This window comes from Telmatherina bonti, assembly GCF_933228915.1.
Source record: "Telmatherina bonti genome assembly, chromosome: 19".
Lineage (NCBI taxonomy): Eukaryota > Metazoa > Chordata > Actinopteri > Atheriniformes > Telmatherinidae > Telmatherina > Telmatherina bonti.
This window is the reverse complement of record NC_136617.1, coordinates 7350711-7377085: the sequence shown is the minus strand read 5'-3', so window position 1 is coordinate 7377085 and position 26375 is coordinate 7350711. Positions and strand designations below refer to the sequence as shown.

The 26375-nt window shown below is 43.2% G+C and overlaps 1 protein-coding gene across 1 annotated transcript in view; it reads right to left on the bottom strand.

Annotated features, from left to right (window-relative positions):
• The window catches only part of LOC306770401 (uncharacterized protein), a gene marked incomplete at its 5' end in the record, with an annotated part of 44316 nt that overhangs the window by 16150 nt on the left and 1791 nt on the right, over window positions 1–26375 (bottom strand). Inside the window, 19 exons of the mRNA XM_079259261.1 lie at window positions 2015–2091; window positions 2221–2360; window positions 3662–3873; window positions 7899–8049; window positions 9528–9720; window positions 11792–11951; window positions 12171–12368; window positions 12448–12634; window positions 13595–13755; window positions 14054–14203; window positions 14336–14889; window positions 16930–17001; window positions 18767–20492; window positions 20630–20701; window positions 22128–22320; window positions 22468–22621; window positions 23302–23436; window positions 24099–24212; window positions 25801–25875. Coding sequence (XP_079115387.1) covers window positions 2015–2091; window positions 2221–2360; window positions 3662–3873; window positions 7899–8049; window positions 9528–9720; window positions 11792–11951; window positions 12171–12368; window positions 12448–12634; window positions 13595–13755; window positions 14054–14203; window positions 14336–14889; window positions 16930–17001; window positions 18767–20492; window positions 20630–20701; window positions 22128–22320; window positions 22468–22621; window positions 23302–23436; window positions 24099–24212; window positions 25801–25875 — 4724 coding nt within the window. The remainder of the gene's footprint in view (window positions 1–2014; window positions 2092–2220; window positions 2361–3661; window positions 3874–7898; window positions 8050–9527; window positions 9721–11791; window positions 11952–12170; window positions 12369–12447; window positions 12635–13594; window positions 13756–14053; window positions 14204–14335; window positions 14890–16929; window positions 17002–18766; window positions 20493–20629; window positions 20702–22127; window positions 22321–22467; window positions 22622–23301; window positions 23437–24098; window positions 24213–25800; window positions 25876–26375) is intronic.

Here is a 26375-nt window from a genome sequence, read left to right as displayed (position 1 = left end):
TCTCTGACTCAACATTTCAGATTATTAATCGAAACAAGATATATTTATCTGTGTTTCTATGAGACATGAAAACCATCCATCCTGACAGAAAGAACGCAGTCATCCTTCTTTAATCCATTTTCTGTGCTGCTTAATCCCAAATCAGGGTCATAAGGGAGCTGGAACCTCCAAGAACCTGGAATTTAGAGACCGACGAGCCCACAGGTGTAAAACTCCAGTCCTCCACAGTGGTGTCAAAAGTATTCACATTCATTACTCAGGTAGAAGTATAGACACTCAGGTTTAAAAAGACTTCTGGAAAAGTAAAGGTACCAACTCAAATTTTTTTACTTAAGTGTAAAAGTACTGATTTAATATAAAATACTGAAAGTATCAGAGTAAAAGTAATGCAAGTGTGAAAAATACCATTAAAAAGGAACTTAAACTGGCACCAGAGCCTACAGTGCCCCCCCTCTAAATATACATTTTTATCAAAGTTATGACCATAATGTTATATGAGAATGTTAATACTGAAACAGCTGGGAAGTACTACGTCTTTTCTGATGAGGAATGAACACATTTGAGTGCAATGCAAGTATTTTAAAGAACCATATAACAGCATTAAAATGTGTTTCATGGTCTGGATGATATGACTATAAGCATTGTAATGTTGCAAAGAGTCCAAAAGGCTCGTTGTCAATAACCTTTATTAGAATATCAGTATATATAAGCTTCTGCAGGAATCAGTGAGGGCAACAGATTTGTTTCAGGAGACAAACAAACAAAAAAGGAAGTGATGATTGAAAAAAACAAAACAATACTAATACATATACATATACATACATATATATATATATATATACATATATATACATATACATACATATATATATATATATATACATATATATACATATACATACATACATACATATATATATATATATATATACATATACATATACATATATATACATATATATATATATATATATATATATATACTTTTGTTTGTATTTTGAAATTGTAAGGAGTAGAAGTAGAAAGTCCTCTGAAAAATAATTGCTCCAATAAAGTATAGATACCCCAAAGTTAGGTAAAGAAGTATTTGTACTTCGTTATCGGACACCTCTGGTCCTGGAGGGCCGGTATCCTGCAGGTTTTTGTTGTCTCCCTGCTCCAACACGCCTGAATGGAATGAATGAATAGGTTGGGAAGAAGCTGTTGGATCCAGTTGATCTGAATCAGCTGTGTTGGAGCAGGGAAACAACAACCTGTCGGATACCGACCCTCCTGGACTGGAGTTTGACACCCCTGGACTAGCCTAACATACATATTTTTGGACTATGGGAGGAACTGCAGGAGGCGGAGGTGCTAACTGTCACACCCCCCACACACCCATTGGGTACAGTTAAATACTTGGAATTATACTTTGGAATATTCTAATTCCAAATTAACAGGATTTTCCTATGAGTTTACATGGAAATAATAATTCTGAATGTTGGTTTACATGGAGACGCCTCCTTACTTAATTCCTCTTTAGATCGACGGGTTCGGAAGGGCTCTGATTGGACAGAGGGTGGATGTGACGTACTGATGTCCACCAGAAATAAACTTCGCTTCTAACATGGAAAACCACAAAAGAACCAGTTCCACTGTAATTTTGATCATAATTCTCAAGCAGCAGCTCGACTCGAGCACACCACTTCACTTTCTCAGCAGCTGAGAAGGAAGACAGACCACCGACCATGAGAAGCAAAACATCGAGCGGGATGCGTGCGTGGTCGGGACGGGACGAAGTAACGAGCATGCTCAGAACGATCGGAGTTAACTTAGAACGGAACCAAGGTTTCAATGTCAGAGGAATAAAACCAGCCACTTAATTAGGTTTAATTCCAAATCGACGTTTGCTTTAGGAACCAAGTGTTTACATGGTCGTTTTTCAGCAGTCTAAAGCAGATCCAACTTTTATTGGGAATTAAGGAAGAATGAAAACTCCCATGTAAACGTGGCCACTATTACAGTCAATACTCACATGTTCCAACGCTGTTAATGATGGTTTCACTTCCTCGATGTCCTCCTCATCATCAGATGAAGGTTTTTTCACTTCAACTAAAACATGAATAAAAAGGATAAAAAGATAAATTCAGAAAAACATTTTTAAACCTGATGACAATGATGAAAAAACAGATTTTTTTCTTTGTTTCTTTGTTTCTGGGCAGAAATGTGAGGCTGCCGTACCGAACAGAAGGGGAGGCTGGGCTTTGTACACCATCATGCATCTGTGGCTGCAGAAGAAGTCCACACTGTCGTTGTTTTTGTCTTCAACCATGTCCAACATGTGATGGGGAGTGCGGCATGTCAGGCAAAGCTGATGTTCCCTTCACGTTCTGCACAATGAAACACAGGATGTCGGTTTCAAAGCCTCGATGCTGCTCAGACAGCCGATGTGGGAAGAAAGCTGCGTTACAAGTCACAGCCTCGGTTACATGTGTTTTACTGATTGTCCCGTCATGATCAACCCACCGACCCCCCCCCCCCCCACCCCCCCCCCCCCCCCCCCCCCCCCCCCCCCCCCCCCCCCCCCCACCCCCCCCCCCATCCCCCCCCGGGAGGGAAACTGACCGTCTATCTGCATCTGAATCTAACCTACGAGACGTCTTACACATAACTGGCCTCATTAAAGGCTAATAATGCAAATAACCAGTCTGTATATGGGTCTTACTCCAGCTGTAGAAGGAGAGGGGACAGAAAGTCGTGCTCTGAAACTCGGCATCACCCACAACTAATGATTGGTTTGAAATAATATTAGAAATATTTAAAATGGAGAACTTAACATATATGTTAAGAGCTCAGATAAGTTCTACTTCATTTGGAATAAATGGATTAATTTTATATCTCCTATCAGGAATGACTTTAGATAACTCCAGGTTAATTCTACTGCTACATTTTTTTATGTATATATATTTATTATATACACTTATATACATAAGAATGTTATGAAATGTGCATTGTATTATGTGGATGGATATATTTGTGAATACCTTTATAATACTTTTCCAGGTGAAAGACAGCATGACTGTAAGCCCCCTGTTCTTTAAGCATATCGTTATTGTTGCTGTTTTCCTTTTCTTTTTTTTTTTCTTTTGTGGTTTGTTTACTTTACTGTCTTATTATTACTATTATTATTATTTCCTTTATACAAAACTGAAGAGAAGGACTGTGACAGAAATGAAGGAATTTTTTACCTGAAACGACACTCTTCCTAATAAAACTGTTAATTAAAAAAAAAAAAAAAAAAAAGGCTAATAATGCATTTTAATAGCAAACTAAGTAAACAAACCTTCTGAAATGATGTTTATGCTTTAAAACATTCATCATTTCAGAAACAATCAGAGAAATGAACTAAAAAGGAGCTTTTTTTAATAAAATGCTGCCAAACATTCAGCTTATTAACTTCCATGTTTTCTACATGAACACTCCATCAGAGCCTCGTCTCATTCTACCTCTTCAGCTTCTACTTCATACATTTTACCCCTCAGAACTACGTCTTCTTGTCGCAGGCTGACAGAGAAGGTGGATGATGCGATAATAAATGATCACATTCGAACCAAGTCCTCTGACAGCGTTTGAACAGATCCCCTGCAGGGCGTCACCGTCCACGCGAACAGCTCAGCGTTACTTCCAAACCTGCTTGAGTCTGAGCAGACATTCGTCTCCGCAGATGGTTTTACTGCCGTCCCGCATGTTCGCCACAAGTCTCCCGTTGGCGCAGACGGCGCTGCACACGTCGCAGATGGACCACGAGAGCTTGTTGGCATCTTGGTAGTCGGTCATGCAGGCGCTGCTGCACAGTCCGAGGAGCTCGCCGTCCACCGTCGCTTTAAACCTGCACTGTGGACGAGAGAAGAACAAGTCAGCCTCCGCTCTGCAGCCTGGAGGTTTCTGACACTCAACTTTCAGCGAACAACAGTCTCCCACTAAAACAGTTGGCGCTGTGGACTTTTACAAATCAGCCAAAACTTTATTGTTCAAACATTTGGAATGGGAAGAATTTGACCAGAGATGTGTGTATCGATACTCTGATATTTCAGCATCAACCAGCTGAAATATGGGATGAAATACTTCTTGAATACTGAGATTTCACTTTGCTGATACAGAACATGTTATTTCTACTCACTGCTGAAGGCTTTAGGCAATAAAACCGTGTTAAAGCACAGCAACGGGGAATTCCTTCTGTGTCACATGATCACGCCATCATCATGATGATGATGATGATGATTTCTTCTGATAATTTACTGCCTGAATGCATTATATTTATCATAGTATAAAATATTACAGTTTTTATTTTCCATGGTGACACCCCCCCCAGTAGATCTGTCCCTATTGGTCCTGTTATTCCGGTGTGAGCATTTCTTTGCATAAATTTCAACATTTTTAGAGTAAACAAACATGTTGATGCTTGGCGGTGCTTTGATACCGTCTCTTTACCATCATGCATGTGGGTTGTGGTGTAATAGTAATAAAATAAACCTAAAGCACAGGTTCTTGGGCTTCTTTCTCCTCCATATAAACGAGGAAGACTCATTTTTCCGACCCAGAACTCATCTTGAGGACCTCCACTCAGCGTAGTTTGGTTAAAAGTGGAAAAACATCACTTTGATGCAGAATTTTTAAAGGAAACCATTCAGAATATTTTAGAAAAGACTTCTGCTGTGTATGAAGCTCCCAGTTGCTCCACTAGAGGTCGTTATTGGAACTTTGTACCACCTAAAGCAGGGGCGTATAACTCCAGGATCCGTCTGGTTTCTGTTGTTTCTCTCCACCAACACGACTGGTTCTAATTAAATGCATTCAGCAGCTTCTTGTCAACCTGCTTTTAAGTTTTGGTCAGGTGTGTTGGAGCAGGGAGACAACAGAAACCAGCAGGAGACGGCCCATAAAGACTGGAGTCTGACACCTGTGACCTGGAGTAAAGACGAGCCTTCTCTCTCTGGAACCTTCCTCTGGGATCTGAAGGCAAGCAGCTTAAAACAGCTTTACAAACAGAGGTTAATACCCGCTTCATGGATTCTACAGGTTTATCACCATTTATTCAGGATTTATTTTCTATGACGTAGCTGTGTGTGTGTGACGTAGCTGTGTGTGTGTGACGTAGCTGTGTGTGTGTGACGTAGCTGTGTGTGTGTGTGACGTAGTTGTGTGTGTGTGACGTAGCTGTGTGTGTGTGTGACGTAGTTGTGTGTGTGTGACGTAGCTGTGTGTGTGTGTGACGTAGCTGTGTGTGTGTGTGACGTAGCTGTGTGTGTGTGTGACGTAGCTGTGTGTGTGTGTGACGTAGTTGTGTGTGTGTGACGTAGCTGTGTGTGTGTGTGACGTAGCTGTGTGTGTGTGTGACGTAGCTGTGTGTGTGTGTGACGTAGCTGTGTGTGTGTGACGTAGTTGTGTGTGTGTGTGACGTAGTTGTGTGTGTGTGACGTAGCTGTGTGTGTGTGACGTAGCTGTGTGTGTGTGTGACGTAGTTGTGTGTGTGTGACGTAGCTGTGTGTGTGTGACGTAGCTGTGTGTGTGTGTGACGTAGCTGTGTGTGTGTGACGTAGCTGTGTGTGTGTGTGACGTAGTTGTGTGTGTGTGACGTAGCTGTGTGTGTGTGTGACGTAGCTGTGTGTGTGTGACGTAGCTGTGTGTGTGTGTGACGTAGCTGTGTGTGTGTGTGACGTAGTTGTGTGTGTGTGACGTAGCTGTGTGTGTGTGTGACGTAGCTGTGTGTGTGTGACGTAGCTGTGTGTGTGTGACGTAGCTGTGTGTGTGTGTGACGTAGCTGTGTGTGTGTGTGACGTAGTTGTGTGTGTGTGACGTAGCTGTGTGTGTGTGTGACGTAGTTGTGTGTGTGTGACGTAGCTGTGTGTGTGTGTGACGTAGCTGTGTGTGTGTGACGTAGCTGTGTGTGTGTGACGTAGCTGTGTGTGTGTGACGTAGCTGTGTGTGTGTGTGACGTAGCTGTGTGTGTGTGTGACGTAGTTGTGTGTGTGTGACGTAGCTGTGTGTGTGTGTGACGTAGCTGTGTGTGTGTGACGTAGCTGTGTGTGTGTGTGACGTAGCTGTGTGTGTGTGTGACGTAGCTGTGTGTGTGTGTGTGACGTAGCTGTGTGTGTGTGTGTGACGTAGCTGTGTGTGTGTGTGTGACGTAGCTGTGTGTGTGTGTGACGTAACTGTGTGTGTGTGTGACGTAGCTGTGTGTGTGTGTGACGTAGCTGTGTTTGTGTGTGTGTGACGTAGCTGTGTGTGTGTGACGTAGCTGTGTGTGTGTGTGTGTGACGTAGCTGTGTGTGTGTGACGTAGTTGTGTGTGTGTGACATAGCTGTGTGTGTGTGACGTAGTTGTGTGTGTGTGACGTAGCTGTGTGTGTGTGTGACGTAGTTGTGTGTGTGTGACGTAGCTGTGTGTGTGTGACGTAGTTGTGTGTGTGTGTGACGTAGCTGTGTGTGTGTGTGACGTAGCTGTGTGTGTGTGACGTAGTTGTGTGTGTGTGAGACGTAGTTGTGTGTGTGTGACGTAGCTGTGTGTGTGTGACGTAGTTGTGTGTGTGTGACGTAGCTGTGTGTGTGTGACGTAGCTGTGTGTGTGTGTGACGTAGCTGTGTGTGTGTGACGTAGCTGTGTGTGTGTGTGACGTAGCTGTGTGTGTGTGACGTAGCTGTGTGTGTGTGTGACGTAGCTGTGTGTGTGTGTGACGTAGCTGTGTGTGTGTGTGTGTGACGTAGCTGTGTGTGTGTGACGTAGCTGTGTGTGTGTGACGTAGCTGTGTGTGTGTGTGACGTAGCTGTGTGTGTGTGACGTAGCTGTGTGTGTGTGACGTAGCTGTGTGTGTGTGTGTGACGTAGCTGTGTGTGTGTGACGTAGCTGTGTGTGTGTGTGACGTAGCTGTGTGTGTGTGTGACGTAGCTGTGTGTGTGTGTGTGTGACGTAGCTGTGTGTGTGTGACGTAGCTGTGTGTGTGTGGCGTAGCTGTGTGTGTGTGTGACGTAGCTGTGTGTGTGTGACGTAGTTGTGTGACGGGATGATGTGTGAAAAGTTGTGAAAAGTTGTGAAAAGTTGTGAAAAGTTGAAAATAAGCCGAAAGGTTTTGCTGTGTGACTCCTGAATATTTTATTTTGACACAACCTCAGTGTTTCTGTCATGTTTTACATTTTATATGATAAATAAAATCAGTGACTGGATGGAAAACAGATTACTTGTAAATCCTTCAGCAAACCAACGTGGGAAAGGATTTCATCTGTTTGGGTTGGTGCTTCTGCTTTAACCCTTTCATGCACAGTAGACGCCTTTTCTCGCATATTTATGAATGAGGATTATATTTTTGTAAATAAACCACTTTAGTGGATGTCAGTGAGTCATCCAATACATTTCCACTCACTGGAGAATAAATAAATATATAATATTATTGAACATAATGTAATTACAAAAGTTTGCCTTTGTGGTAACATGAAGATAAATCATAAATCATGATAAATTCTAAATATCACTAATAAACAAAAGACGTATCATTGCATATGTCTGTCGAGGTAAAATACTGTATTTAAATAAATGTTGCATTATTTTTCTATCGATTCATGCATGAAAGGGTTAAAAACCTGGACTTATTCTTGTTTAAAAGCCTGCTGAGAGATCCCAACAGCTTCTGATCGTCTAACAACACCAAGGAATGGAGCTGGGATGGTGGCTGTTCCTCCATGAGGAGCCTCTGAGGGTCGGACAGGGAAGAAGCCGAAACCAGAACCTGGTTCTGAATAGTGTCGCCGGTTGCAGCAGAGACCTGACTGGTCCTTTGGATTTGCATTAACCACAAGACAAAATAAATCATTTAAACATGTCTGGCAACAAATGAAAAGCAGAGAACGGGTTCTGCTGTCTCCTTACGAGGCCATTTTTGTTGCACATCCTGCACACGCCCTGCAGCAGGTTCCTCTTGGATTTGACCGAGGAGAGACACGCGTTGCTGCACAGCTCCTTCATCGTCTCTGACTCGTCCACCGGAGCCAGGATGATGTTCTGCGGTCGACTGATCGGCCTGAGGAGGAAGAGAGAGGCGAGTCATATCTGCAGGTTAGACTCATAAAATTATCACTGAACCTAAAAACAGATCTAATTTATTTTATTTAGAAATCAGAAAAGTAATTTCCCTGTGAAACTAACTGTAGATGACATTAACAATGAGAAAGTCCTGGACAGTTGTACTGGATGAAAAGATCTCTGTGTAAGTTATTTACAGACACAGGTTGCTGAAAGTGTCGCTGTAATGAAGAGTCAGTTATGTGTTGAATCAAAATGCTCCGTCTGTACTCCATCATTCACTTGTCATGTTTAAACTGCAGCATAGAGGAAAAAGACACATGTATCTCCATTAGTTAACGGCGCTGTGACGATATGCTTTGGTCCCGATTAGATTCCCACTTATTTGGGTGCCGATTCGATTTAAATTGCGATTCTCAAAATTCTTCGATTTTGCTGATTTTTGTAGATAAAAAGCAAAAAAAAAAAAAAAAAAAAGTATAAAACTTCTTTTTTGCTCATCATTTTTCTGGATTTCTATGAGGAAAAAACAACACAGCATCCAGGCCATCATTCTGCTGCTATAACGCCCAAGAAGACAAGTAAAAATATCTATAAAAACAAGAAAAATGACATAAATTTTACAGTAGATTAAATTTTTTTAATTGAAATTTTTTTTTTTTTTTTAAACCAAAAAATCCCGATTTTTTCCAATTTTTTGATTAGATTATCCCAACCCTATTAGTTACTCTACAGAAAAGAGCCACCAGAATAGTTCAGAAGATAAAATATAATCACCATAATAATCCATTTTTATCAAAACACCTGATTTAAAATGAAAAGATCTGGTAAATTATAAAACTGCCCAAATTATGTTTAAAGCATCAAAAATCAGTACAGTTTGAGAGGAAAGCAGAAGTTGTATGAAACAAACGTATGTGTGTGTGTGTGTGTGTGTGTGTGTGTGTGACGGTGATCAGAGTCATTCTGTGGAACAATGAAATTAAAAACTGGACAAACCTCGTTCAGTTTAACAGAATGTATAAAAAGAAGCCGAAAAGAGGGATGAGGAGGAGAGACCGATGCTTTACTGTGTAGATGTAGATTACAGATGGAGGGTTCGGGTGTCTGTGTGTGTTTGTCTCATCTTCATGTTACTGTGTTGTGTGTGCGTGTGTGTGTGGATGAATGTTGGTGGGCGGGGATGAGGAACTTTAAAAGCCTTGCTTCTCCTCCTCCCTTCTCAAAACACACACACTGATGTCTGGAGTTTGTTTCTTTGTAGAAAGTGTGCAGGTTTGAAACAAACGAATGAAAATGCTTCAGCTGTTTTTAGTTATTTGTTTCGCATGATTTAAAACTTTCCAGCACAGATTCTTCCTGTTAAAAATCCTTGTTTTATTTCTCTCCGTGCACATTTTTACATTTAACAGGCTGAATATAATAAAATATAAACATGCAAACTGAACAAATCACCTTGGAGGGATTGAGACTTACTGGAGGCAGTTGTGGCATTTCTTCATGTCAACCTTGATGTGAGGATGTCTTTCAGAGACACACAACGCAGAGCAGAAACTCTCCCTCTTGTTCTTCAGCTGGTACAACGAGGAGCCTTCCTGCAGGTCTTTGCTGCAGCTGCAACATTTAACGGCCACCTTGGAAATGACCAGCTTCGGCTTGCTGCTCGATTCTGCAGAAAGAAAACCAGGAAAACATCGTCGGCCTCCATGAATGAAAGAATAACTTCCTCCCGTCAGCTGTGCTCTGCTTTATGGTCCCGCGTCGAATGGCAGCAAATGAACGCAGATGATTCCTAAGTCTCAATTCTATCTTTTACCCCTTCGCCCGGCCCTGGCCCTGGCCCTAACCCTAACCCTGGCCCAGGCCCTGGCCCTGGCCCTAACCCTGGCCCTAACCCTGGCCCTAACCCTAACCCTGGCCCTGGCCCTAACCCTAACCCTGGCCCTGGCCCTAACCCTAACCCTGGCCCAGGCCCTGGCCCTGGCCCTGGCCCTAACCCTAACCCTGGCCCAGGCCCTGGCCCTGGCCCTAACCCTAACCCTGGCCCAGGCCCTGGCCCTGGCCCTGGCCCTAACCCTAACCCAGGCCCTGGCCCTGGCCCAGGCCCTGGCCCTAACCCTAACCCTGGCCCTGGCCCAGGCCCTGGCCCTAACCCTAACCCTGGCCCAGGCCCTGGCCCTAACCCTAACCCTAACCCAGGCCCTGGCCCAGGCCCTGGCCCAGGCCCTGGCCCTAACCCTAACCCTAACCCAGGCCCTGGCCCAGGCCCTGGCCCTAACCCTAACCCTAACCCAGGCCCTGGCCCAGGCCCAGGCCCAGGCCCTGGCCCAGGCCCTGGCCCAGGCCCAGGCCCAGGCCCTGGCCCTAACCCTAACCCTAACCCTAACCCTGGCCCTGGCCCTGGCCCTGGCCCTCGGCCCCCCAGTGGAGGGGTAAGTGTCAAGTGGTGAAAATGTTCCCCTAAGAGATGGGACACCACTCCACCGTGACGACGTCATCAAGCTGCGGCACTCTAGCTGCTACGCAAACAGAGGCAATGAGTGATTGTTTTCCAAGATGCCGTTGTCGACAGCCGTGCAACTTCCTGTTGTCTGGCCAATCGGTATATCTCCCATTTTTTCTCTGCTTGTTGGCCAGTCACCTTTCCTTCCAACCACACCGCTTTTATTAATGTTCTGTATCGAAAGTAGACATTTTTTGTTTTCATCAGCCCAATGCGTTCCATTACAAGAGTCAGATACAAGTTGTCTATGAGATACATATGCATAGCTTGATTTTCTTCTTCTTGTTTTTTTAATGTAGATATAAATACAGACTGTAGTCGTAATTGTATAAAAATGTTAATGCTGTGTAAACTGCATAAACAGGAACTACCATCCCTTGAACGTTGTTTTGCAGACTTTGTATTCACAACATGGGAATTGCACGTGTAACTTCTTTATGTAATTATAACTTAATAGAGGCTTTTTAACAGAAATTAGTCCAAGAACAGGAACGTAAACAATAAACTCCTCTTTTTCTGCTCTGTAGCGGTTAAGTGCCCTCGTGTGTTCTGGTGTTCCTGGTTAAAACATGTGAGACAATTTAGCACTGAGCACAAAAGTAAAGGAAATGCTGCAACATATAGATGATTATCACTGAAAGGTTTTATGCATTCATACATCAAACCAGCAGTTCAGCAAATGCTAGCCTCTTGTGCTAACTGTAGCAAACTTTCACAGAGCAGAACATACGATGGTAAAATAAAACGCTGTAATTTCAGTCTTGTTATTGAATCGTATTTTAATGCTGAAAATACTTAAATGTGTAAACCTCTTTTTCAGCGCTGGTAGACATGTTGCCGGTGAACGCGATGTACAGGAACTAGGAATTAGCAGCCGTACGCTTCTACCCCTTCTTCAATAAAGTGTGGTCCTGGAAAATCTTCACTTTAAGGGGTGTGCAGCCCTCCCCCTCCCCCCTTAGCCTTTGTCCAAAGGAGAATTGGGATACCCCTTCCACATGATTGCGCAATATGGAGGGATCGGGCTAAGTGGAAGGGGGAGAATTGAGAATCACCCTTAGAGGGCCTGATACCTCCCTACGTGGTACATGGTGTGCACCTCTTATATCATTTAGGACACTTTCCTGTTGGATATAAAAGGAAAAATACGACTAAACTCTTCTGCTTCTAATCTTCACTGATGATGATGATGATAAGATTAAAAAAAAAAAGATCCTTTTAACAGCTTAGTCTGTACCTCTGATGTTGTGCTGAGTGGCGGGCATCAGCTTGTAAGACGACACACAGGACCGCATGCAGAACAGTTGCATCGTGTTGTCATGGGTGTTGTAGGTGACCATGTCTGACGGCGGCTGAGCAGAGTGGCACTGCGTGCACGGCTGCGGCGTCTCCATGCTCTGCAGGAAATCAGAACTAATGATTACACTGTGTCTTATGTTTCAGAACATATTCTGTGGATATCAGATGGAGGAGGGAAGCAACACTTGGTGTTCTGCAGCAGTGTGAACATCATCTCACGGCATATTTTACATTTTGTGCATTTTATCAGCAGAAGAGATCGAACCCGAGTCGAGCCGGAGTTAATGTCATCACAATGTCATGTGATATTTCTGCACCTGTTTAAACCTCTCCAGACATTCTGGGCCACAGATGGTTCTGGTGTGGTCCTGCAGCTTCAGCATGAGGGGCTTTTTGCGGCAGACGGCGCTGCAGGCCTCACAGACGCCCACGTAGTCCCTGCAGAAACCTTCCATGCAGTCGTCGCTGCAGAAGCCGTGGAAAACCTCATCCAAGGTCAAGTTAAGCTTCGTCGTCTGCAGAAAGCAGCAAAGTGATGATGACATGATCAGAAATACATCAACATCCTGGAACTAAAAGCCATTTCCATCTTACAGAGCAGGTTTTGCTGCACATGCTGCAGAGTAAAGCGGTCTGGCTGGACGAAGGGCTGCTGCCGCCGACGGACTTCGCCGTTTGGTTTGACTTGAAAGAACACAAGCAGGCCGGGCTGCAGAAGTCCTTCATGGTTCCTTTAAGGTCCACGCAGGCCATGATGAGGTCCAGAGGCTGCGAGATCTCCCTGACAGAACGAGGATGGAGGATGAAAACCTGATTATCCACCCTACATTCACACCGTCTTCATCTTTAACAGCATGACTTTCACTGTCGCAGGCATTTAATGAGTTATTTTAGATTTATTCAGACCCGGTGCTGCTTTTTATTTCATTCATGAACAATCTATCGATTTTAGTTCGAAGCATTTAACAGTAGAAGAACCAGTTTCTTTATCTGCTTTTTCTGTATTTAGAAAACTTGTTTGAGATATTTGCTGGTTTAATGTGTTCAATTCAATTTGCACATTTAAAACTGACCAAAATGCTTCACAGTATAGAAAATACAGATAAAATTATTTAAACTATGATAAAAAATAGTGATTAAACAATTTTAAAAAACCCTAATCAAATATCAATAAATAAACTGCAAGTAAAAATGCAAAAATATCAAATGATACAAAACAGTTTAAAAGCCAAGATGTACCTAAAAAACTAGTTTAAATGATGAAAAGTTTTCAGTCTGGACTTGAACTGGCCAACAGACGGAGCGGACCTGACAGACAGAGGAAGACTCGTGTAGAGAGCAACATGTGTCACGCTTCCAGCAGCTTGTATGAACCCAGCAGTGCGACGAGACCTGGCAAGATGGTAACCATAGCAACCGCTTCCTCATCAACATGATTAAACTCCTCCTGACTGACTGTTGTACGTCATCGTTACTCTTTAATGAGCTGTGTTTCTGTCTGCTGCAGATGTTTCCTGATGTTTTACAGAGCTGCAGTAAGCGGGGCGAACCTAACCGGGTCAGACTGAGCTCAAGCAGGCGGGCGCGCTCCGACATTAACTTACACAGGTTAGAAACTGGTTTGGATAGTTTGGACTGTTAACGTCCCAGCAGAGATCATGAACAGAGAGTTTAAACGTTTAACAGGAGTTACTGCACGTAAAGAGCCATTTTAAGTGGAGCTGTTGCTTCTCAGACTAACCTGAGACAGAAGTGACACGTCCTGGTGGCCGCTTTGTTGTGAGGAAACGTCTCAAACAGGCAGGTCTTGGAGCAGAAGACGTCTGTGAAGCCCTTCTTCTGGTAGGCTGTGTGTCCCTTCGTCATGCTCCTCCTGCAGTTGGAGCAGGTCATCTGCACCTCCTGACAAGAAGAGACGCACATTTCATTCTTTTTCCATCAACATGAACAGATCCAACCACCTAAAGCAGGCGTGTTGGAACAGGGATGCGTGGAGGACGGACTGTGGGATCCTGATCTAATGGAAACCAGGAAACAGAAGGTTCCACTCTGACCTGCTGCACAGGAAGAAACAGTCCAAATACAAGGAAAGATTTGTTCAAATAAAGTGGATCTTTAAAGGTTTGATAAAAATGTCTCTTTTGTTTTGTTTCTGTTTGAGTTTGTATAAAATAAAAACAGTTTCAGCGAGCACCTCCACCTTTTCGTGTCGCGGCGTGGTTCCGGTCTCCGTGGCGACTGAAGCGACCTCAGACTGGTCCTCGGCATGCGGGTCGGGCTGATCCTTCGCCGACTGAGGGTCAGTCAGAGACGACTGCTGGGGAAGGCGAAGCGAGGTCTTCAGGTCCTCCTGCGTGAACAGAAGATCCGCCATGTCTCATCAGAAAGCAGAGAACGATGATGATGATGATGATGCTGAACTAGCACAGATGCAGATGTTTGCCTTCATCGTCTCATGCAGAAAACACATCTGGATACTCACGATGTTGAGTTTTGGGATCACTATCTTGACTTGTTTGATCAGCTTCAACGCTGCTGACAGGGTCTTCTTGTCGACAAAACGTTTCTTCACGAAGACGCTCGGCTTCGTCTCTGCAGATAAACTCCTGGAGTCGGCAGAGGGAGACGGTTCGTCGCTGTGCACGTCCATCCAGTCACCCTGCTCTGCTTCATCATCTTTCCCTGCTTCCGCCTCCCCGTCGTGGGTCTCTGGAATCGTAGCTCCTTCTGCCGGAGACGAAGCTTCCTTCCATCGACCGTCGCCGACTTCCGTTGTCGGATCTCCATCAACAAGTCCTGCAGGTCCGTTTGGATCCTCATTTCTCCCGTCGTCATCCTCACCATCTGTGTCCACGTCCACGTCAAAGTCGACGTTCATGTCGTCGTCGCTGAAATAAATGGGTAAATCTGTCTGTTTGCTGCCAGACGGCGTCTCCTCAGGTGTTTCCTCTGAAGACTCATCTTTGTCCAGCTCCTCTTTCTTTGCAGAAGCGTTTTTGTCTGTTTTCTTCGTGGAGCGTTTGGAGGCAGAAGAAGCTGAAACAGAGAAAGTCGTGTAAAAACAGGCTCTGAAATGTTCATCCTGCGCCTCAGTTTCTATTAAAAGTCCCATTTTCCCCACATTTGCTGCTTCATCATGTGCAGACTAGTGATTATGTGCATTTTCCAAACTAGGAGAAATGTCAGTGAAACTGCAGGTTTTATCTGATAGAAAACAAATCCTGAATCCTGCTGCATCATCTGCTACAAGGAAAATGTGAAACTTTAATTTATTTATCCTTTCTATATGGTCTCACACTGTCTCATTTACCAGAGACAGTGTGAGACCATATATAAGGGATAAATAAAGACAGAGAGACCCGTCTGAGACAGACACAACAAACAAAGAGAATGGAAAGAACCGTTAACTTAAATGACATCTAAAGAAAAAAAGTGCAAAATTTGCCGTATCAGAGCACTATGCATCCTGCAGACAAGCATCTCTGTAATCTCAGATGATTTAACCCTTCAAGTATTCTTTCTGCATCACTTTATAGTAAAAACTTTGTTTAAAACCTTGTTGAACTCAGCTTGAGGCTTTTCTTCTGCCCCCTGGTGGACAAATTATGGTACAACAATTATATTTTAACCCGTCACTTGCTGAAAAATAATATATATACAGTTTTTATCATTTATAAGATAGTTTTTTATGAATTATTTTGTTAAAGGGACAAAATAAGACTTCAGATTTTATAAAAACCTGAATTTTCTCCCCCATATATCCTGTGTGGAAACATACATAGCTAGAAACTGTTTAAAGGTACAGTGTGTAAAAAATTTGGCTTTTTATTAGTAAAGTATTGCCAGTAATATTGCTTTTATAAATACATATTTTCCCAAAGTCTAATCACTGTGGACTTACCATTTTCCATTTAGATGGAGGAGCATCTTTGCCCCATGAGAAGGAGGAAAATAACCAATAAAAGACAAATGAATAATAATCGTGACTAAAAAAAGAGTCTAGATGGGTGAAGCGTTCAGCAGATGGAGACGCTTCATGATAAGAGACGTCAGAACAGAGGCTGCAGCTTTCTGCTGGACGGTAAGTTCATTCAGTCTAACAGTGAAGTTTATCATCGCGTTATGTCAGAAACGGGGCGGGTCGTCCAGCAGCTACTTTATCCTCCTGTTTCAGTCGCATCATTTCCTGTTCCTGCTGTATAAAACAGCAAAGATGCTAATCTGTTCGGCACAGTGGAAAAGCTCTGTTGGCATCAACAGAGTCATGTATCGTTCTGACCCTCATCACCTGACGGGACTCCAACTGGTGCAAGATGTTGACGTTCTCACATTTATCACCTTCTAAGGCTTCCGTAGATGTGATAACGTGCTTAAACGGCGACGCACCAGACGCGACTCGGTTGTTTGCATTCAGCGAACCCCTAGATGGGAGGAATTCTTCCACTGCGGCTTGAAGTTTATAAACCCAGAATATCATTTCATCTGCTTTTAATGTAATGTCTTTTTCACAATTTTTTTTTTTTATTTATTTATTTTTTTTTTTTACAAAATTAATGTAAAGTTATTTTAATCTTGTTGATCCACTTTATTTTATTCTGATGTATTTTACTTTTATTATCTTTACATCCATTTTTTATTACTAATTATACACTTTTATTACTAATTATAAACTTCTTACCTATTTTAACACGTTTTTATGGACCTTTCTGTGGTTTTATTTTAGTTGGAACAAAGTACTGTGTTTTGTACTTTTACATACTTTTATACTGTTTTTGATATTTTTTTCAGTCTGTTTACGGAGTGTCTCAGATATGTGAGAGTGGAGTTTGTCTGGAAAACGGGATTTTACTTTGTGTGTGTGTGTGTGTGTGGGAGTACACATGATTATGTATGTATTTAATTGCTTAGGTTATGCATATTTCCGTATTTTAATTTGACGTTGAATTGTTTTTAATACGAAGCACTTTGTGCTGCTTTTTGGTGGAAAAAATTCATTTTATTTGATTGATACTGACTGAATGAAAGCAAAGTACTTCTGTACATAAGTGAGAGACAGTTCTGATTAATTTTACTCACAGTTTGCCTGAGAAAGTTTCGATTCTTTAGTGTCAGCGTCGATGTTTTCCTCCACAACCGGATGCAGCTCATCTGCAAAGAAATAAACATTTCTTCAATTATTATCACCATAATAACATAATATCAACTCCACTTTATTTATAAAGCACACTATGAAAACTGTTGAACACACACACACACACACACACATGCACTTAGAAAGCAGAGTTCTGCCTTCTGTCTGAAACAAACTAAAGGGAAACTAAAATACACTAAAAGCAATTAAAAGATTAAAATGCACTGAAAGAAATGATACAATGAAGGAATTAGAAAAGAAGAAAACACTAAAGTTGTTCAAACGCAAAAAATCAGGAAACAATTTTAATTTGAAGGCACAAAAGAGAAATATAAAAATTAGGATTAAACTAAAAGAAATAACATTAAAACTTTTAATGAGACGAAGATACATTGTAAGAAATTAAGATGCTAAAAGAACATTAAATACCGACGATTTTCATGCTGCACGAAAACACAAAAACATATTTTAAGATATAATTTAAAATATTCCAGAGAGGACCACTGTGATCTGATGGGGTGGGGGCTCATTTCACAGTTTAAGTGGCAAGACTTTTAAATTTACCCACGATTTCATCATCATCCTCATCATCCAGGTAAACAGTTCCTCCGTCTCCCCTCAGGCTACAAGTCTGCCGTTACCCTCGACAACACAGTTTTTCCATTCCCATAGCAACAACATCACCTGGTCTGCTTACCTCCACCCCTCCCGCCTCCCTCCTTGACCTCCATCTTGTCACCTTGCACTGATTATTTCAACTCCCTCCTCTTTAGATCCCCCTGAAGTTCCTCCACAAGCTCCAACCGGTCTGTAACTCTGCCACCTGTATCATAGCAACAACCCAGTCCTCCCATTACATCCTGCAGCAGCTCCACTGGCTCCCAGTCAGCCAAAGAGCCGAGGACAAACTCCTCCTGTTCACCTTCAGGACCCTCCATAACCTCGTCAGACCGCCCGTCCAGCCGCTCCCTCAGATCAGATTAAACTAGCAGCTGTTTCCTTCAGGCAAAGCAGAAATCCTCCAGGGATGAGACACACTGCCAGTCACAAGTTTGGACACACTTTCCCATTAAACCCAGTGGGGAGTGTTTGACTGGGAGTGTACAGTTGTGCTCATATGCCTTCATCCACTTTCATTAAAGAAAAGCTGAATTTACAACAGTCACTCAAATAACTGGAGACTTAAAAAAGGAACAAGAACTAAAAATTAGCAAAACTATAATTTAGTAATATAAGACACTGTTTTTTCATTTAATTGAGTTTATGAAAGAAAATAAAAACAAACAAACAAACAAATGTGTCCTGGACAAATGAGAGACTTTTCTGTTGAACAGTGGGACAAAATACCTGTCAACAGGTGTAGAAGTCTGACTGAGAGGAACAGAAAACACCTGACTGGAGCAGAAACATTACAGGATTCTTCAACTAAATATTATTTTATGACTGATGGAATATGCAATAAATTATCTTATTTTTTTGCTTTTAAAAAAATACATTTCTATTGAACCAGAATTAGAAAATAATGTAATTATTTTCATAAAATGTTTATTTATTATTACTTTAGTCAATTTTGGCTTATTCCACAGGCAGCTGTTTTTTTCCTTCTTTAATGAATAAATATGAGCACAACTGTATGTGGACCAACACATCTGGCGTGGTTCTGCAGAACACGAGTCGTTCTGGTTCGTTTGACCAGCAGTAAAAGGTCACATGACTGAAACGTCGTCTTTAACAGGTCTGAGATGAAGAGGCGCCAGCATGGCTGCGGTTTCAGTCTCATACCTGGAACGCTGATTTCCTCCAGAGATTTCCCCTCGAAGCTCTTCAGAGATCCGTCCTCCATCGCTGACAGCAGCGCCAGGATCTTCACGATGTCTCCAGCCGCCTCTGGCGTCCGGTAGTACTCCGCCTCCGTCCGAACACTGCGACCCAGCAGCTGTGCCAGCTGTCCCAGCTCCTCGCTACTGAGGAGGAGAATCTGGAAAGTTCTCATGATGTGCTTCTGGTATAGCATGGAGCTGAAGGCTTTCTGGAACTGCGCACCACACATGTTCACAAAAAAATGGATGCTTGAAGGTCCCTTCAGGGGAGCTGCACATGACGCTCCTGCTTTTCCAAACAAGTATGGGTTGTTATCGGCCACGCCGCAGGCCTTCCTCTTCCCAACCAGCAGCGTTAGAGCAGAGAGCAGATCAGGAGTCAGCAGCAGGGCGACTCTTCTGCCGCTGCGCCCAACAACGTTCAGCCTCACCATGCTCCTGCACAGAAACCGCTCAGGCTGCGACTGGCTGATGGAGGCGTCTTCCTGAGGACGGCCTTCGTCCCTTTCCTGGAACGACTGAACAGTCACCTGAGAAACATTGATGTTTCTGTTTAAGATCGCCACATAGGCGGCGGCCGCTCTGACCAGCGCGCTGTAGACCGGCATGCTCTCATACATCTCCAGACTTTTAACCGCGGAGGCCAGCGTGCTCTCCATGTACTGGTGCAGAAGCTGCACGTCGCGGATGAACGCCGTGGCAGGCTGGCTCTCCGTTTGTCGTTTTGGAATCCTGTTTGAGGTCCATTTTGTAGCGCACAGCTTTATAAACGCTTCTGTTTCCTGCATCGCCTCTTTGTCGCCGTCTTCACTCAGAATTCGGGCGAGTTTGATGTTCGCCATGGCTGCCACCAGCGTCCTGCAGTGGTTTATCTCCTTGCTGAGTTGTGTCAGCGTCTTGGCGGCGCCGACGACGTCGCCAAGGTTCTGGGGTTTCATTGCATCGTTAAAGCTGAGTATGGACTTCTGCTGTAAGATGACCAGAAGTCGGCTCATCCTCCTCAGATCCAGACTAATGTCCGTGTCTTTCTGCTTCTCCTCCTTCATGTGGTGTAAATACTGAGCCAGCTGCAGCAGGTAAGGATCCTCCAAAATCGCAGAGCCGACGTCGTCCTCCAGCTGTTTGAGGATGTTCCTCACCTCGGATGAGATGTCCTGGGGGTCTAGGATCCCCATGGCGACGAGAGTCAGGAATTCGCTCTTGCAAACTGATGGATGGTGCAGCGGCTTTGAGCGACAGTTCTGGGTATGTCTCCACAAATCCTTCCGGCAGAACATGGCTTTACAGTAGATACAAACGGAGCATTTTTTAACGGTGAAGTCGTCGGCTTTCACCATGACTTTCAGCTTTCCTCTCCCAGTACTAAAAACCTCCTTGTTGTGTTGGAAGTTTCCTCTGTTGCGTAACTGCTGCAGCCGCTGCAGGCGCTCTTTGCTCTGTTGGGGAAACGAGAACGCCTCAGCGATCTCTGGTTCGGTCTTCCTGTGTCTGAAAAGGTGACGAGAGATTTTAAGCTGAGGTTTCCCACAAACGTAGCAGAAGTTCTTCATAGTGCTGGAGTGAGCGTCTGAACCGGCGAAGCCGTCCTGCAGGACGGGCAGCGCCTCATCACACAGTTCAGACTCTGAGAAGCTGCCATCGCTGCTCGGCTCTTCCTCGCCGGATAAGTCTGCACAACTGGACTCAACCTGAAATGATCAACATGTAGCAATAAACAAGCAGAAATACAACAACTTTTCTGTCTGGTGGAGTTCCTGGAGCTGGCTGGAGGTTTCTAACAAGACTTGCTCTTCAGGGCCAAATAAACAGGAAACGTAACACTTACCCCTTCATTCAGCGAGGAAGATGCAGCAGCGCTGGCGTCTGCTTCTGATGTTTTCACCTCTTCTGTGGTCTCCTGTGAGACAACAGAAATCTCACTCAGACAGTCCGACAGTGTAGTTATAATGGGAACTGTCCCGATGAGGTGGAGGTGGACCCAGTTGGTTCCAGGAACGTTGTTGACAAGACAGACGACTGAACTCAAACACAAACTCAGGTGACAATGGATAAACCAACTAAATAAACCTGCAAACTGAAAGCAAGGACTAAGAATCCAGACAGAAACAGAACAAGCGCCGCCCATCGGGTCCGAGCCTCCTGCTGAAACCGCCCACCCAAAACTAGTTACAGAGCTTCCCGCTGAACTTTGAGTCAATCTCATGAATCCAAAAATTATATGATCAGATACGATGCACTTAAAGTGAGGGCGAGATGTCAGACAACCCGTGGCCATGGTAACAGGTGCTTAATGGACTTTTTTTCTTGTCTTGAGTTGTTACACGTGTGCCGAACTTTGCTGCCCATGTTTTTGGCGTTTCTAGGGGGCGCTGTCGAGCCGTTTTTGCATTGGAGTGTGTGCGGACCCAAGAATATTGCTATTTTCTCCGGGCTCGAGGTGTGCGCCAAGTTTCACAAGTTTTCACGGGGGCTAAGGGGTTAAAAACAAAAAGACACAAAAAGTCCAAACCATGACAGGGACATTAACTAGTTATAATGGACGGTCCATTAGACTACCAGACAGAGGAGCCGCTCAGCCACGGAAAACGCTCCATAAAGCTCTCTGTCCACTGTTCTGGAGCTAATCTGTCCACATGAGGTCTGGAGGTCTGCAGCTGCTGACCTCTGCACGCCTCAGCATCCTCAGACCCTGCACTGTGATGTCCCATGTCCTACCAGCTTCCACTAACAGCTGGCTGTGGAACGTTTCCTATGGAGCACATTTCATGACTGGACTTAACACGGAACCACGCTGAACTCCTGAATACAACCTGATATTTCATAAATGTCTGTAGAAGAAGTCTGCATGACGAGCTGCTTGTTTTTTTATCTATGACACCTGGATTCATGCAAACTATCTGCACAGAAGTTCCTTCTGCAAAAGCATCTGAAGTCTGTGGCTGAATGAGAGTATAAGACGTCCGGCTCTGGGCTTGGACACCGTGCAGTGAGAGGACCGTGAACTCATGTGTCTAAGTTTAGGCTGAAACTGTCTCATGCAACAGGACAAAGACCCCAAACACTGCAGCAGATCTACAGCAGAATGGCTGAAAAAGAAAAGAATGGAGGTGCCGACATGATCCAGATAAAGTCCAGACCTCAGCCTGCTTTAACTGCTGTGGTGAGACCATTAGAGAGATGCAACCAAATGGACCGCTAGGGCTCCACAACCTCGCCAGGGACAGACAACCACCCAGAAAACCATTGCTGAGAGTTACTGCTGCTAAAGGAGCTTCCTCAAGCTGCTGGGTGATGCATTTACATGACATGTGACAAACAATGACCTTAGATCGCCATGGATAAGTGGCGTCCCCGTAGTCGAAGGTTATTTCCTCTCCTGGCGATATTCTCCTCAGTGCGAAGAGGCACAGGTGTGGCTTCCCTTCGTAGAAGATCTTCTTCAGTTTGCAGGTGGGGTTCCTGTGATCGTCGTTCACCAGTCTTCCCAGACTCCCGCTCTCTTTGGAAGCGTCAACGCTGCAGGACGGGTAAAACCATTAACTGATGGATGGGAAACCATTTCATTCACACTAAAAATCCATTTTCACGCATCAAACATATCAAGAACAGGCAACAGGGATGGAAACATGTCATGTTTAACGTAAAAGCTGGAATAAAACTCACCGCCACTTGGTTCCGCCCAACCAGAAGTCAAAGACAAAGTCGTTCAAAGTGTCCGTACTTCTCTTAGCGGTTTCCTCGCAGGGAATGGCGTCCCCTCGATACTCGACAACGAAGCTGGAAGCTTCGATGGCTGCACTGGTGAACACGCCTCTTCCTAACAGACACAAATACTGGGATATCAGACACCAGCTTAAATATTCACCTGAGACGAGCGTTTGCCGTCTTCACCGAGACGCGGCAGGAAGTAGGACGCATTTTAATGTTGCACATCTGGCTTTCTCCTGCCAGGGACGAAATAAGCTCAATTAAAGCTGGGGTAGGTAATCCTGCTCTGAGACATTTGGTTCCTCGTCCTCCAAGTAGTCTGTACATTTTCTAATCATGAACAATAAGAAATATAGTTAGACCCCTCAGTTTACTGTAAATCTGTAAAAACTGACCAATCCAAACGTTCAGACACAAATGGAGTTGTTCATTTCTTATATTTCATAAGCTTCTTCACGACTGAGAAAAGGCAGGAAGGATTTCCCGACCCGGCTCGGTTTATTTGCCTCCTCCTGCTCAATAGCCGAGAAAGAGACACCAAGCCAACTTTATTTATAAAGCCCTTTCTGACGGCCACTGCTGAACAAGGTGCTAAACATAACATAATTAACATGTTAAAACATATAAAACAATAAAACAAAAAACAATAAAACAGTAAAATTTAAAACTGTAAAATATAAAACAATGAAACAAATAAACAATAAACAATAAAAGCCAACTCATTCTGAGTAAGATGCCAGTGAAAATAACTGGATCTTTAAAACTGGAGAGTGATGAAGCCTGTCTGACCTGCAGTGGCAAAGAGTTCCCCTCTGAGCTTCCTCCACGTTCTCCTCCAGGAACAGCTGATCTGCTGACCGGAGCGTTCGGGAAGGGGAGTACAAGCGTAGCAGCTCAGAGAGGTGAGGCGGTGAGAGGTCAAAACTGAGAAAATCATTGGTGGGAAAAGATGCGAGCTTGAAAAACACAAGAGAGCAAACCTCCCCCACGGCATTTAAAACATTCCTGGATCCAAACGGTGATCCGGATCACCACCAATATTAAAACAGTTCTTCCTTTTTACATTTCCAACAACTCCTGAAAATTTAATTAAAATCTGTCCATTACTTTTAATAAACACCGTAAAAACATAACCTCCTTGGTGGCGGTAAGAAAAAAACCTTGGATCACACAAGGAGCAAAACCAGAGGGGGAGGAGCCAAGATAGGGGAGGGGCCAATACAGGGTGCCACTTCCACATCCTGCCAGCTCCCCAACATGACCTTCCCCAGCTTTAACGCTGCAGTGAAGCAACAAACTCTACTTGGAGGTAAAATTCAGGTGAAAGCTGGTCTGTGGAGTTCAACTGTGTGTGACATCTATAAATAAAGTTCTTGAAAAGAAAATCACAACCTAATTTTTTTTATTTTACACATCCATTTTTCTGATGTTCAGTTTCCTTCCAACAACAGCGTTTAGTCAGATTAATACCAACAGAATAACAATGAAATTCTAAACTAAACTAACTTTCAAACCTAAAAGTTTCCTCGACATGCAAACAGGAACAGACCAGCGAGTTAGCAGAACTTCCACAGACGGCGACGAACCTTTGAAGAGGTCGATAAACTTCTCCTGCAGGAAGGGTTTGTCTCTGCACGTCTTCATGTGCTCCAGGGCATCCTCAAACAGAGTCAGCTGGCTGCCATGTTGCTCTACGGCATCTGAAAAGTACAAAAGTACTACAAACTCACAAGTTCATGCACAGACATCCTGCTGGTGGAGGAAAACCTGCTGCTGTCAGCTCACATGAAACAGATTGTTAATATAACAGCTTTTTATATACATTGTTTCTAATTTTACACAAAAAAAACACAAAGTTGAGCAACAAAAGAACAAAATAATTAAAGTAAAGATGACTAATCTGGATTTCTGAACACCAGTTGGTTTAAGAGCAGAAATAATCTTTCGTTTGTCCTATAAACGTGTTTCTAATACAGGTAGAACTAAAACTTTTAGCTAACAGAAGCTGCATTTGAGCAAAAAAATGTATAGATTGGGCTGTTTGTATTTTAACAAATAATATTTTAACAAATAAGTCACTCGAGTGGACATCAGTGAATCTCCTTCCACCCGCTGAGAAAGAACAAATTTCCGCTGTATACAGAACTTTTACTCACCAGTTTGCCTTGATAATGAACAGGACAAGAAAATGATACAGCTACAACTTCAGAGAATGTGTCATATAACCGGATCTATTATTTTATAAATATATTATTTTATAAACATATTAGAAGAAAAAAACGGATAAAAGTTCACTGCAAAAAGTAAAGTAACATTAAATTTATAATTTCAACTTTGTAAATAAACTAAATGTGGAATAAATGTAGCACTATTGTTTAATATGAATGCATCAAAGGGTTAAATTCAAGTGGAATTATCAGTGAATGATTATACTATTTTACTAGAATTAAAAAATTTCCAGCATTTTCAGAAGCTTTTATTTTCCAGATGTGACCAAAACGAAGAAAAAAAAAACAGCTTCAGATCATAGACTGTATATAAAAGATGGGCAGAGCCTCCGTGACGTCACCCATAGGTTTCTGAAGAGCTGAATTGAAGCTCGGTGGGCGGTTCCTACCATCGGCATCTTGGCAGGAGCATGCGTGTCGTCTTGGTCAGAAAATACAAATATGGGCAAAGAGGTGGAGCTGAGAGGGGGGCTGTGAGCGTCATGGTGGATGATAGACATCGAGTGAACTCCAAGCTTTCTGTAGCTAAGAGCTAACCGAGCTAACCCGGAGACAACAGGAGCTAACCAGCTAACGGAGGTAAGCGGGCTAAAGCTAAGTCACATTGTTAACCGGCTAAAAACCGCGGTTGTTCTACGTTCTTCTTACTTGAAGCAGGAGATTGGGTACCTGTCAATCAAAAGGACACACCCCTAAATATGCTGAGTAAGAAAAAAATCCACTCCCCCCACAGTTGTCATGAAGGTAAACCTGATCTATGAAACCTAAAATGGATTTTTGTAACAGACGGTAAACGTGTTTATTTCAGCTGTAAACATGTTTAGTTCTACTGTGAACATGCTTATTTCTGCTGTGAAGTTGGTCTTTTTAACATGGGAGTCTATGGGAATTAACTCTGTTTTGCAGCCCCTAGTGGATGAAGGGGGAACTGCAGTTTTATGCACTTCTGCATAGGCTTCACTTTTAACCACCGGAAGTTGCAGCTTGCATCAAACTTTAAAAAAAGAAAGTAGAAGCTGAGAAAACAGGGATTTATAAAACAGGGATTTATACAACTTACCACTCTGCTGGGATGACAGATGGAACCGTTCACCCTTTTCTTCAACATCCTGCTCCAAATCTGGCTCCAGTTGTTCTGCAATAAAAAAGCAGAATTTAGATGGGGGTTTAACTTTCCAATCAGCTTTAAATTATGTCATAGAATATTATGTGACTATTATCTGTAAACGGCGACAACATGAAGCAGACCAAAATTAAAATAAGTTTTAGTACCTGAAATGGTAATTTTATTGAAATATTACCTTCATCATGATGCCGAAACTGCTTTAAACAGTAGTCCCTATATTTGTTTATTTTAAGGGAATGACATGCTGTTCAAGTTCATTTCTACCACACACAGTCACACAAAGTGCTGCAATTTCAAGAATATATTTATATATTTATAGAATGAAACATTTCAAATAAATATAAAACCATCTTAAAAATAAAGCAAATAAATCTTTGTGTTAAAGTAAAAGAGCTGATTATTGTTTAAAAAAAGAAAAGCTAAATATCTGAAAGGTCCAGGACTTAACTCAACTGTCAGAGCATTCTGTGAAAGGAGGAAGGGGGTGATAAGTCGTACAGGCCAGGTAC